The sequence below is a fragment of the Podarcis pityusensis genome, assembly GCF_964106645.2.
Source record: "Podarcis pityusensis genome assembly, chromosome: 1".
Lineage (NCBI taxonomy): Eukaryota > Metazoa > Chordata > Lepidosauria > Squamata > Lacertidae > Podarcis > Podarcis pityusensis.
In genome coordinates, this window is record NC_138028.1 from 14753666 (window position 1) to 14768145 (window position 14480).

At 42.6% G+C, this 14480-nt stretch overlaps 1 protein-coding gene across 2 annotated transcripts in view; it reads right to left on the reverse strand.

The window, feature by feature from the left end:
* Positions 1 to 9165: 9165 nt before the first annotated feature.
* EXOC3L4 (exocyst complex component 3 like 4) overlaps positions 9166 to 14480 on the reverse strand; it is a 39895-nt gene continuing 34580 nt past the window's right edge. For both annotated transcript variants that reach the window (XM_081017237.1, XM_081017236.1), the window contains exon 13: positions 9166 to 11190. In XM_081017237.1, the coding sequence (XP_080873363.1) occupies positions 11034 to 11190 (157 nt within the window). In that variant the 3' untranslated portion in view covers positions 9166 to 11033. The remainder of the gene's footprint in view (positions 11191 to 14480) is intronic.

The following is a 14480-nucleotide window of genomic DNA, read 5'->3' on the forward strand; positions in this document are numbered from 1 at the left end:
AGTATTTCTGGGTTAGCAGAGTCTGTAACCTGAAGCATATGTAACCTGAAGCGTATGTAACCCGATGTACCACTGTAAAGGAATAATTGGACAGTCCTCTGGATGGAGAGATGTAGAAAGTGGCGTCCCCTAAGGATCAGTATTGGGGCACGTGCTTTTAAACGTAGAGTTGGGAGTGAGCAAAGTGTCATCTAGTTCAACCCCCTGCAATTCAAGACTCTTCTGCTCAATTCAGGATTCGAACGCATGACTCTGAGATTAAGAGTCTTATGCTCTACCGACTGAGCTACCAAGGAGTATGAATACATGCATGTAAGCTGCGGTCAGGCAAAGAATCATAGACACCGAGAGACAACAGGACTGCTCAAGGTGCCCCGACTATAAAATTGGAGAAATTGAGAGAGATATAGCCGCACCGGCAGCATATCTCTTCTTTTTCATATCCAAAAAATGCTAGAAAGGCCTTTACACTCGCCAGAAGCTTGGCCCTGCCCTCACCGGTCCTGGAAGGAGCTTTCAAAAAAGTCCCATACACTCAGAGACTTTGCGCCTGTTCACTGGGGGATATAGGAAGCCCAGAGCACTTGTTATTTAGATGTCCCTTTTATGAAGAGGCATGAAGTAAGATCATTGATTCCCTACTGGTGAGGCTCGCTGACCTCCCGGAAAAGCAAAAATTTGACCTTTTCCTGTTAGGCAAAGATTATAAGACGACCCAGTTGGTTGCCAGATTCTGTGTACAGATCTGTAGGTGCAGATCATCCCCCAACTCAGACTAGTTCGTGAAGAAAATCCCCAAACTCGGTTCCATGGGTGACTCTGGGTCATATCTATGCGGTAGCTTATCTCAAAGTTTTAAGTGTCTATATGCTTATCACATTTATAAATTTTAAATTTATTGTTGTACATTATTTTAACTGTTTTCTTTCTGGTATTATACCCCCAAGTGTGTTTTATAAGCTGGTCTCTGACCATAATAAATTATCTATCTATCTATCTATCTATCTATCTATCTATCATCTATCTATCTTGTATTTCTTCTTATTCCATGAAAGCCCGCCAGCCAAGATATGTAGTCTCTTAATTTCTTGACTAGCCTGACTTTTAATGAAATGGCTGAGTTAGATACATCACTGCTGTCCGGTGAACTTTACTGCATGATTAAAGCAACAGAAAAGGACATATCAGTGACTATGGAGCCATAGGTATGTGGTTGGCCTCTGTGAAAACAGGATGCTGGGCTAAGGTGAGCCATGGGCCTGATCCAGTAGTCACATCTTGTGTTTTTATTATCTTATATTTCTGCAGAATTTGCAGTCTTTTTAATAATAATAATAAAAAATCCACATGAAATTTCACCAGCATTTTATTGCAGTTTTCACATTTGTGCATGCATATGTCCACTTTTGTAAGCAATTTCCTCTAATGCATTTTTGTATGTATGTTTACCCCAATATGTGTTTTTCTGTGCACTGGTTGAAGAACTGCATTTTAAAATTCAGAGAAGAGTGGATTTTGGAGGGCAGCTGTGTTTCATTTCACATATTGGTTTGAGAAGTGAGAATGCAAATAAAATTGGATCAAAATGCAAATAAAATGGAATTTTCTCCTCCCTCCTTATCCTGAATACACATTGTATAATATCCAGTCATCCCAGTTTGTGGATTGTGGCTTATTTAACTCCAAACAAACCATGGTGTCAAACCAATAGTCATTTTTGGCTTACCAAATATAGCAAAGATTGGTTTACCATTCTAGTAGGGCTGCTGTTCTGTTATTTAATTATTGTTTATTGGTTTTATTTTTTTAAAAAATTGAGCCTCAGAGGAGACTACAAATTTGAGTGACAGAGGATGTGTGATGAGAGGGACTGCTTCATCCCCCCTCCCCCAGTTCATTTTTTGTATGATAATAACTTTCCATTTTTCATTTGCAAGACAGGAAACAGGTGCTCATGTGACTTCTGCAATATGCTTGCGAGTTAAAGCAGAAGTGAGTATTTCCTACTGATGCGAAACAAGGCATGCCCTAAGAACACAGTTTGGCCCAGGTCAAGATCCTGACATTATGAGAATTAATTGTGAGGCACCTCTGAGCCTCATAGGTAACTAAAATATTGACAATTTCAGAGCGAGGAAATCAAGAATTTCTGAACAAACAAGATGAATTTTAACAGGGAGAAATGTAAAGTATTGCACTTGGGCAAAAAAAATGAGAGGCACAAATACAAGATGGGTGACACCTGGCTTGAGAGCAGTACATGTGAAAAGGATCTAGGAGTCTTGGTTGACCACAAACTTGACATGAGCCAACAGTGTGACGCGGCAGCTAAAAAAGCCAATGCAATTCTGGGCCTCATCAATAGGAGTATAGCATCTAGATCAAGGGAAGTAATAGTGCCACTGTATTCTGCTCTGGTCAGACCTCACCTGGAGTACTGTGTTCAGTTCTGGGCACCACAGTTCAAGAAGGACACTGACAAACTGGAACGTGTCCAGAGGAGGGCAACCAAAATGGTCAAAGGCCTGGAAACGATGCCTTATGAGGAACGGCTAAGGGAGCTGGGCATGTTTAGCCTGGAGAAGAGGAGGTTAAGGGGTGATATGATAGCCATGTTCAAATATATAAAAGGATGTCACATAGAGGAGGGAGAAAGGTTGTTTTCTGCTGCTCCAGAGAAGCGGACACGGAGCAATGGATCCAAACTACAAGAAAGAAGATTCCACCTAAACATTAGGAAGAACTTCCTGACAGTAAGAGCTGTTTGACAGTGGAATTTGCTGCCAAGGAGTGTGGTGGAGTCTCCTTCTTTGGAGGTCTTTAAGCAGAGGCTTGACAACCATATTCCTGCTTGGCAGGGGGTTGGACTCGATGGCCCTTGTGGTCTCTTCCAACTCTATGATTCTATGACTTTTCAGAGCAAGCAACTCACTCTCCCTGGCCAGCTCTGCTCCCTTCTCTAGGAACAAAGCAGCTTTAGATATCCATTGATTCCCATTCTTTGCAGGTTAGCTCATGCTTGTGCCAAAGTGGAAATTGCAACACAGTGGGGGATTTTTGTCGGTTGCTTCACAGAGCAACACAGCAATGCAGAGTGGTCAGTTTAGCAGAGGCCTAGAAATGATTGCATCATTTGCAGTTGCTCACTTAAGGGCTCTCTGGAATACCCCTTGTGTAATGTTCAGTCCTGAACCCACATTCTGCTGAGCCACGTAGGCAATTCATCACTTGTTAAGGACAGCTATTAAAAGCCCTGGCGGTTATTGTTTATAAGGCTTGTTGCTGCAAAGGATAATGATTGTTTAACAATACAGTGGTACCTCGGGTTTCAGACGCTTCAGGTTACAGATGCTTCAGGTTACAGACTCCGCTAACCCAGAAATAGTACCTCGGGTTAAGAACTTTGCTTCAGGATGAGGACAGAAATCGGGTGGCGGCACAGCGGCAGCAGGAGGCCCCATTAGCTAAAGTGGTGCTTCAGGTTAAGAACAGTTTCAGGTTAAGTACGGACCTCCAGAACGAATTAAGTACTTAACCCGAGGTACCACTGTATATAAAAGCTGGAATGCCTGTGTAAATGAATTTGGAGAAGAGTAGTCATGTTAGCTTCCTGCTGCAAATACAATGAAGTGTCTTGTGGCACCTAACACATTTATCATAGTGTAAGCTTTTGTGGACTGCAGTTAGGGATAGTTCCGTTTTTTCAACTTGGCATATCAGTTTGTGATATTTTTATTATTTTACAGATTTGACTAATATTTTTACAGATTTGACTAATATTTTTACAGATTTGACTAATATACACCTCTTTGCAATGCCATTTTCCCCAACACATTTATTTTCTCTAATGTATGCATATTAACATACATTTCACATTGCATTTTGCATTTTTTTGTACACATTACTTGGCTGGAGAACTGCTTTGCAAAATTCAGAGAAGTGCAAATTTTCGAAGCTGGTCCATTAGAAATGTCTTCTATATGCTTGGTTAGTTTCTCCTTAACAATACTTTCCACCTGTTTTCCTGGAGCAGATGTTAACCTAACTGGCCTGTAATTTTCAGTATCTCCCCTGGATCCCCCCCCCACCTTTTAAAAAATGGTATTATATTGGCTATATCATGTCCTCAGGTGTGGAGGCTGATCTGAGGGACAAAATACATATTTTTATTAGAGAATCAGCAATTTCACATTTGAGTTATTTGATAACTTTTGGGTGGCTGCGATCAGAACTGGGGATTGGCCGGTTTCTATTTTGTCGATTAGATATGAGAGTGCCTGATCACCTCATCTGTCTCCTGAGAAATCTCTATGTGGGACAAGAAGCTACAGTTAGAACTGGATATGGAACAACTGGATATGGACCATAAAGAAGGCTGATCGCCGAAGAATTGATGCTTTTGAATTATGGTGCTGGAGGAGTCTCTTGAGAGTCCCATGGACTGCAAGAAGATCAAACCTCTCCATTCTGAAGGAAATCGGCCCTGAGTGCTCACTGGAAGGACAGATCCTGAAGCTGAGGCTCCAATACTTTGGCCACCTCATGAGAAGAGAAGACTCCCTGGAAAAGACCCTGATGTTCGGAAAGATGGAGGGCACAAGGAGAAGGGGACGACAGAGGATGAGATGGTTGGATGGTGTTCTCGAAGCTACCAGCATGAGTTTGACCAAACTGCGGGAGGCAGTGGAAGACAGGAGTGCCTGGCATGCTCTGGTCCATGGGGTCACGAAGAGTCAGACACGACTAAACAACTAAACAACAACAACAACATTTTGTCGATTAGGCCTTAGAACTTCATTTCTTTTCACCACTATCTGCCTTGGTTCCTCAGACTCAATTCCCCTTGCAAAAATTAATTCAGGCACTGGGATCTGCCCCATATCTTCCAAAGTGAAGACACATGCAAAGCATTCATTCAGCTTCTCTGCAATCTCATTATCCTCCTTTAGCACACCTTTGACTCCCTCGTCATCCAAGAGTCCAACTGCCTAGATGGTCTCCTGCTATGAAGGTATTTAATTCGTTTCTTGTTATTGGTCTTAAGGTGTCAGCAATGTGCTTAAGGTGTCAGCAAAGTGCCACTGTATTCTGCTCTGGTCAGACCTCACCTGGAGTACTGCGTCCAGTTCTGGGCACCACAGTTCAAGAAGGACACTGACAAACTGGAACGTGTCCAGAGGAGGGCAACCAAAATGGTCAAAGGCCTGGAAACGATGCCTTATGAGGAGCGGCTAAGGGAGCTGGGCATGCTTAGCCTGGAGAAGAGGAGGTTAAGGGGTGATATGATAGCCATGTTCAAATATATAAAAGGATGTCACATAGAGGAGGGAGAAAGGTTGTTTTCTGCTGCTCCAGAGAAGCGGACACGGAGCAATGGATCCAAACTACAAGAAAGAAGATTCCACCTAAACATTAGGAAGAACTTCCTGACAGTAAGAGCTGTTTGACAGTGGAATTTGCTGCCAAGGAGTGTGGTGGAGTCTCCTTCTTTGGAGGTCTTTAAGCAGAGGCTTGACAACCATATGTCAGGAGTGCTCTGATGGTGTTTCCTGCTTGGCAGGGGGTTGGACTCGATGGCCCTTGTGGTCTCTTCCAACTCTATGATTCTATGATTCTATGATTCTTTTTAGCAACCCTTGCTGCCTTCACTTTTTGTAATTGCCAAAGTTGGTTTGCCTTTTTGTTCTCCTCATTTGGCAGGAAGCCTTCTTGCCTCCAATAGCGTCTTTGCTTGTTAATCTCATTGGCATCCTCTTGGCTCTCATGGTACCTTTCCTTCTTTCCAGTTATTGTGTTTTTGACCTTGCCTTTCAACTTCCTTTTTTACCAATTCCCTCATTTGGGGGAAGTTCTCTTTTTTGAAATCAAATGTGATCGCACGGGATTTTCTTAGCACTTGGCCATTTAGTCTGGTTTAGTTCAATATCACTCCGGTCGCCAGGAAGCCCCACAAACAAGATCTGAGTTCAATGGTGATCTCACATGAACAACCATGTGCCTATGAAATGCTGGAGAGCCACTTCCACTCAATGTAGACAATGCTGAACTAGATGGATGAATGGTCTACCTCAGCATAAGGCAACTTCCTACGTTCCTAAGCCAAAAGGAGGAAAAATTCTTCCTGGCTCCTTCCTTCTCTAGCAACTGGCTTGAATGCAAAAAATACCACACAAGTGCTGTTGTTTTGCAATGGTTAGTTTGCAATGTTAGCAATGGTTGGGAAAAAAGGCATATCCTCCTCCATTTTGGAGATTTAGTTATTAGATAAAAAGTACAGTGGTACCTTGGGTTAAGTACTTAACTTGTTCTGGAGGTCCGTTCTTAACCTGAAACTGTTCTTAACCTGAAGCACCACTTTAGTTAATGGGGCTTCCTGCTGCCGCCACACCGCTAGAGCATGATTTCTGTTCTCATCCTGAAGCAAAGTTCTTAACCTGACGCCCTATTTCTGGGTTAGCGGAGTCTGTAACCTGAAGCGTATATAACCTGAAGCATATGTAACCTGAGGTACCACTGTACTTTATTTCTTTTCCACCCCAATTCCTCCTTACGAAATAACACTTGAAATATTGGAGAGGATGACATTCTTTAATCAGATTGTGATCAACACCGCCAAAACAAACATTAACAATGGAGGGGAAATTGGACTTACTCAAGAACATGAGCACGGATGGGGGTCTGTTCTCCTTGCTCTAGCAGTCTAATGTACATTTATCACTGTGCTAACTTTATTATGTCCATCAGAAGGACAAGGCCACTTGCCTCTGAGAACACACTGTCCGTTAGTAACCATTTGCATTTATATTCTTAGTACACTCAATCAAGCTCCAAAAGAATTATCCCCCAAGTGCAAATTAGAAGGCCTTTAAAGGAGATTGTTTAAAAAATCTGAACATTTTCTTGCACAGCTCCAGAACACTAAAAGACAATTGCTTGTTTGTTGTTTGCCTTGCGATGAATTTAATTAAGTCATACTCAGAGTTAATCAATGGCCCTTACTAACTTAAGTCCATTGTTACAGGTAGGTAGCCGTGTCGGTCTGCCGTAGTCGAAACAAAATAAAAAAATTCCTTCCAGTAGCACCTTCGAGACCAACTAAGTTTGTTATTGGTATGAGCTTTCGTGTGGTATCTGAAGAAGTGTGCATGCACACGAAAGCTCATACCAATAACAAACTTAGCTGGTCTCGAAGGTCCTACTGGAAGGAATTTTTTTATTTTGTTAAGTCCATTGGTTTCAGTAGGTCTACTCTTGTGCATGGCTTTGTCGGATAGCTACAATCCATTACGGTTTGCTGGTCTAAGAGTATGGGATTACTGAAAAAGCTCAGTGGTGTGGTGGGAAATTATGAAACACAGGTGCTTTTCATGGCAACCCTTCTAAAACTGTAAAACACAAATAAAATGTTGACCAGTGCAGACATCAATAACAAGCAAACTTTTCTCTCTCTCACCACCAGCCCTTTTATTTAACATCCAGTCTGCAAACGAATCTCCTTCCTCACTTGTTTTGTCACATTTTGGTTGGCAATATTTCCAAAATGAAATCCTTAGCCATTCATGCTCAGGTCACCTACTTCATCCTCTCATTTGTTTATTTGACGGGTTTCTATCTTAGGAAAAAAAGAAAGCTTATTTATTCAGCACCCAGAAGATTGGCACATAGCTTCCCTGGAGATGACATCATTGTCTCTGCTGTGAAATAAGTGGCAGTGCTTAATCCTGGCCTGTCCCTGCTTCACATAATCATGGGGGAAAACCCATGAATTTAGCTTTCCCAGGGATTAGTTCGGGCATGGCCAAACTTGGCCCTTCAGCTGTTTTGGGACTACAACTCCCATCATCCCTAGCTAACAGGACCAGTGGTCAGGGATGATGGGAACTGTAGTCCTAAAACAGCTGGAGGGCCAAGTTTGGCCATGCCTGGATTAGTCAAACCGGGAGCTCTTCAAACCAAATGGGTTATTTCATTGAGCAGCCTTTCTCAACCTGGTTCCTGCCAAACATTGTTGAACTCCTATCAGCCCCAGCCAGCATGACCAGGGATGATGGGAATTGAATTCCAGCAACTATCAGAGCATCACAGCCCACCCCGAATTGCTTGCGTGGCTTGATTCACTCTTCATAGGTTAATCAGTTATAACAGATGACAGGGCTCCTGTTATCTTGAATAACTGTGCTGGGGAATAATTTGGCTAGTTTCGCTTTCCCATGTGAGGGGTGAGGAAAGCCTTGCTACTTCCCTATAAATATACATTTCCAGCATTGCATGAATTTTTGTATTTATTATGAAAGACCAAAGGAACTCCCTTAACTTGTTTTTCTCACTCTGCTGAGATGTGTTATTCTGGTTGGCAGTGGCGTAGCGTGGGTTGTCAGCACCCGGGGCAAGACAAGTAATTTGCGCCCCCTAACCCGTGGATTTGCGCCCCCTAACCCTAACCCCCAGATGTTGCACCCGGTGCGGCTGGCCCCCCCTGCACCCCCCACGCTACGCCACTGCTGGTTGGTTTTTTTTATGTCTGTGGTCCCGTGGCTTGAAAAGCAGAATTCGTATTGGACTGGTTTCAATATTATCAAATTAATGAGTATTTTTTTTAAAGGATCTATTAAAAGGTTTTATAGATTGAAGTTCTGACTTTGAAAAGATTCTGCTCTAAGGAACAGAAAAACCGGTTTCAGAAATGTATAAATTGTTATTAGAATGGGAGATGAAAGATGAAATGGTTAAATCAGTGATGATACAATGGGCTAAAAGTTCTTGGACATAATATAGAAATGAACTCTTGGGAAAAGCTGTGGAAAGCTGATCTGAAATCTACTGGAGAACTGCATTGCACAATTTGTAGAAGTGCGAATTTTGAAGCATGGCTATGTTTCATTTTTTGTATTGTTTCAGAAAGCACAAATGAGGTATTTAAATAGGGACTAACTCGCCAAACCAGTGATGTTTGGTGATTCCCCTCTGCCCTTTCTGACTTACTTAGTGGCAGCCCTAGCAGTTTCCATTTTAAACAGAAACCAGCCTCCAAGGCATTGTGGGATATTAAAATGGAAACTCCTTGAGGCAGACATGTTTTCTAAGGTGAAGGCTCAGCAGTGGGGCTGGGCTAGGGCAAAAGATGTGAATGCTGATGTTGTAGTTGCTATTATTATTATTATTATTTAAAGAGAAGAATAATACTTTATTTAGAATTCAACAATAACAAAGGAAAAAACCACAGTAATTGTTACATCAATTCATTACAATTCACCAATTTTAACAATATGTAAATAGTAATAGAAAAATTACACAACATCACTTTTGACTTACTGAAGTTTTCATGTTACACTTTTATCTCTTTATCTCCTCCTTAACGCATCAAAAAGAGAAAGACCAAGAAAGGAGGCACAAAAAAAGAAAAGAGAAAAGGAAGAAGAAAAAGGGAAGGGGAAGGGGGGGAGAAAAAAAGAAAGGAGGGGGGGAAACAAAAACAAAACAAAACAAATACATTTGAATGCTGATGTTATTAGGCCTGCTTTACATTCGCTCTGAGGTGAGAGGTAAGATTCGTATCACTTGACTGGACTATTCAGAAAAACTGGCTGAACTTCCTCTTCTGAAAAGTATGGTATCGGGAGGAAAATCAAGTGATGGGAAGGTCTGTTGTGGTGTTTGACATGTGACAGCTGGTCGCCAACAGATCTTCTTTGTTTTCTTTTGGGGAATGTCAGGGTCATATTAATTCTATTCACGTGTCGGGTGCGGCCATGGTTTCTTGGCTATGCTTTTAGTCGAGTTCCCCATATCGTGTCTCCTCCTTTAATTAATTAATTAAATTTGTACTCCCTTCATCCATATATCTCAGGGCAGTTCACAGCATAAAAAAAATACAAGATAAAAGCACAAACTACACAATAAAAACATGAACAAGACCAAAACAAACCAATAACCCCCCCGCCTCCCTCAAACACATTTAAATAGATACAGGAAGTTAGTTTTCACCACTCCGAAAGGTGCATAATGAAGGTGCCAGGTAAACTTCCCTGGGGAGAGTATTCCATGGATCAAATCTGAGAGATGGGTAAGGTCACCCATCTTTCAGTCACCTGACATGATTGATGGGCATATTTGAAGGCACTCCCATTTTTCTAAAAACCCTTCTAAAATTAAGAATTATCGGTTGGGCGCTGGGAATGTGCTTTTCTCTAGCAAAGGAGTAATAGGAAGCTCAGTTTAACCTCCCAGTTGTGCCTTTGAAACCACACCCACCTGCCCCAAACAAGGCATCAGGTGTGGGGTAGGCAGCTGTGGTTTGCAGGGAATGATCTGGTGTGCTAAGCTGGGACCCCTGCGGGGAAGAAGTTGACTTGTGGGCTGGAGGTTTCCCACACCTGAGAGAGGACAGGCAAACACCTCTATAAATACAGTAAGGAGAGAAGACCTTCTCATTATTAAATTGGAGAGAGACTATAGCTCAGAAGTAGTCTTCTTCTTCTTTGGAGATCACTCGTAGCTGAGTAAGATTGTCTTCCACGAACACAGTCTTAACAGTGAGTCTGTGACTGTGGAGGCCAATTCTGGATCCATATGTCCTTCCGCAGTGAGGACATTGGTTTCCGGGCAGGAATTGATCATGGTGAGGGTTTGCCAAACGTGCTTTCCTCTTAGCACGTTTCACCCTTTCATCCTGAGTTTGAGCATCTTCAAAGTCCATGACACCTTTGGTAAAGGCTGTTCTCCAATTGGAGAGCTCACAGTCCAGTGTTTCCCAGTTGTCAGTGTTTCTACTGCATTTTTTTTAGATTTGCCTTTCTTTAGACCTCTTTTGTTGACCACTAGCATTACGCTTTCCATTTTTAAGTAGTGTCCATTTTTAGCAAGTATATAATCTTCTGAGACTCATCCTAGGCATCTTCTGCTAAAAGGATCATTAAGGAGCAAGATGTGGAGAGCCGCAGAGAGATTGACAAATGGCCTGACTCTGTTCAGGTGCTTGTATGTTCATAAATACATGGAAACAAGCATAGCTCAACATTTCATTTCTGCAGATTTTAAAAAAAGCACTGGGTGGTTCTTGGGACTTCTATTTCAGCAAAGAGCGTCCTGCATCCCAACTCTTCTGACGGCTGCTTCACGTGGTCAGCTATCGCTCGCCTCTTATTTCGACTCAATCCTCGAAGAGCAAGAACAGCGACAATGTGCTCCTTTCTGCAAAATGCAATGAAGGTGAATTCTCCAAGAAACAAATGGGGGAAATATACATGTAAAACAAAAGCAAAACGAGGCAATAAAAAGATCAGCTCCCATCATTCATTGGCAAACATTGACACCCAAATGATCATAGAGGCCTGGAGTTTCTAAAATGCTGTTGTCATCCAATAAACTGTAATCTGGTCAATTGTAGGTAAAAGACCATAAGGGCTTAAATTACAAAGTCGTTTCCCCATGTCTGGGGTGGTGGGGTGGGAGGGGAGAGAATTCTGCAAAGTCCTTTCTTGTAGAAAGTGGCTAAGTTGGGGAGTTTCCACTTTAACACCCCCACAATGCACCTGGAGAAATGTTACATGGAGGGAGGCATTGTGGGAAATTAAAATGGCAGCTTCTAGCTGCCCAGTGCTGATTCAGAGTGCTATAGCCTGTTTTTGCCACCTGGCCCACTGACATAGGAGGGTCTTGGGGGGGGGCATTTAGCGAAGGTGGAGAGTGACTCTGAATGTCCTAACCTACCTAGGATTGCCATACCTTAGAAAGCACCTATATCTGTGTGATGTTATATTATCAGTTAGTGGTTGTGCTGCCTGTTCTAGGAATTCAGTTGCTTCCATTATGTTCGGCTTGTATATTTGCAAAGAAACAGATATTATAAAGACACCATACGCCAGTCTTCACCAACCAGGTGCTCTCCAAATGTTTTGGATAGCAACTCCCACCACTCCCAGCCAACATGGCCATTTTGGATTACAAGAACCACCAGCTGTGCTGACTGGGGCTGAAGTTAATTTTAGCTCCCGGCATTAGGAGGGTGGCAGGTTGGCGGAGACGGAACTAAATCTACCGTAGGGATGGGGCTCTCTATTCCTTTCAGTGCTTGAAGTTTCTCATTTTTCCAGTCTTAAATTTACCTTTCCACAACAATTAGTGATTGTTTTGTGTGTCTTTTAAAAAAGAACCTTGTGAAAATCCACCAGCATTTTCGTGCGAATTTCCCACCAATATTACCATATTTTTCCGTCTATAGGATGCCCTCATGTATAAGACACCCCCTGTTTTGGGAGACTCGGATTTAAGAAAATGGGGGAGATGGCCCCGTGTATTTTTGACATTATTTTTAGGGGAAAAACCTAGTCTTATACATGGAAAAATACGGTAACTCATTTTTGTATATTATGCATTTTTATGCATACTTTACACTCGTTTACACATTATTGCAATGTGTTACTTGGCTGGAGAACAGCACTGCATATTTAAGAGAAATGCTGATTTTTGAAGGATGTCTGTGCTTTGGTTCGATTATCGTATTTGGTTCTCATATGTGTTCTGCTTCAAATTTAACTGAATTTTCCCCCTACCCCATCCTCTGCAGAATTCTTTCTTATCATGAGGAAGCAGACCCTATAAAGAGGAACAGCCCTGGAACTTCCCAGGGCATACACAAAGGAGGCATGTCTTCTCTGGCAAATAGTTGTTTGCGCTTTTTTATGGCAATGGTTATTTCATTGTTGTTGCAATAATAGCCAGTGTGTCAAGAATTATGACAGTTAGGGCTGGCAGCTGTGCTAAGTGGCTGTTAAAAAAAAAAGCTGGTTAGGAATGTTTATTTAAACATCTTTTTTTAAAAAAAGTAAAATTAGTGTCTCCTGCTGTAGATTGAGGAAAGAGGAGCATGGAATAAGAGAACATGGGAAGAATTCAATGTCACACACTTCTGATTGTTTTGTGGGGAGGAGATGCAGGCAACCCTCTTGCGCAAGCAGAAGTCCTTACACAGTGCTTCCAGTGATGGGATTCATTAGTTGAATCCTAGCCAATTCTCTTTATCCCTCCCTGTAAACAAGCAAAGCTGGATGGAAATGACTTGGTTCTGCCTCTTCTCCGCCCTTCCATCTTCTCTGGGGCCGGCCCTATCATTAGGCAAAGTGAGGTGGCTGCCTAGGGGAAGATGATGATAGCTGTCATGAAAGGGCAGCAAATGGTTAGTAATTTTAATTTCTTATTGTTTTGCTGCCAGAGAGGTGGAGAGGTAGTTGGGGGAGTTTTTGCCTTAAGCGCAAACACAACTTGACCAGTTGTGGGTACAATATGACTTTAAGTGTTGGTTTTTTGGGGGGTGGGGCCAGCCATTTAATTGTCTCAGGCACCAAGATGTTTGGCCAACTCTGATCATCTTGCTCTGCCTCCTCTCCCCAAAAATGCCCACATGGTGTTATAGAAGGGATAAGATGGGCTCACCGTGTAAAGAATGCGCTGAAGGGGCCCCCAACTGCACCTGATAAATTTAAAGCAAAATTCAGGGGGAAATGAAAGAAAGCAGCAGAATAGAATGGGTTACTGGTTTTGATCTTTAAAACCCTATGCGGCCTAGGACCCTCGTACCTACGGGACTGCCTCTCCTGGTATGCCCAGCAGAGGACCTTAAGGTCCATAAATAACAACACTTTGGAGGTCCCAAGCCTCAAGGAGGTTAGATTGGTTTCAACTAGGGCCAGGGCCTTTTCAGCATTGGCCCCAACGTGGTGGAATGCTCTGTCACAAGAGACTAGGGCCCTATGGGATTTGACATCTTTCCGCCGGGCCTGCAAGACGGAGCTGTTCCTCCTAGCCTTCGGCTTAGACTCAGTCTGACCTCTTATATGGGATTTAGTATATAAATTTTCCCTTGGCTTTTTTGCTGGCCCATGTAGGACCAGCATGGATAGCTGGCTTGGGTGAATATCTGGTGTTTCCTCCCTTTATGGTCTTGATTTATGGGCTACTACTAAAATGAGGCTGCATTTTAAGCTGTATTTTAAGCCGTATTTTAATTAACTGTTTGTTGTTGTTGTTGTTTCTTTTCTCTATTATGTTTTATTGTAATTAATATTTGGTTTTAGCTGCCCTGAGCCCAGCCCTGGCTGGGGAGGGCGGGGTATAAACAAAAATTTATTTATTTATTTATTTACACTTAGCATAAGCCTGCTGATATTGAAGGACCTAAGTTGGCGATGGTCTTTAATTTCAGAGGGTCTACTCTGAGTAAAGGAAGGGTCGCAGGTGGTGCTGTGGGTTAAATCACAGAGCCTAGGACTTGCCGATCAGAAGGTCGGCAGTTCAAATCCCCACGACGGGGTAAGCTCCCGTTGCTCGGTCCCTGCTCCTGCCAACCTAGCAGTTTGAAAGCACATCAAAGTGCAAGTAGATAAATAGGGACCGCTCCGGCGGGAAGGTAAACAGTGTTTCCGTGCGCTGCTCTGGTTCGCCAAAAGCTGCTTAGTCATGCTGGCCACATGACCCAGAAGCTG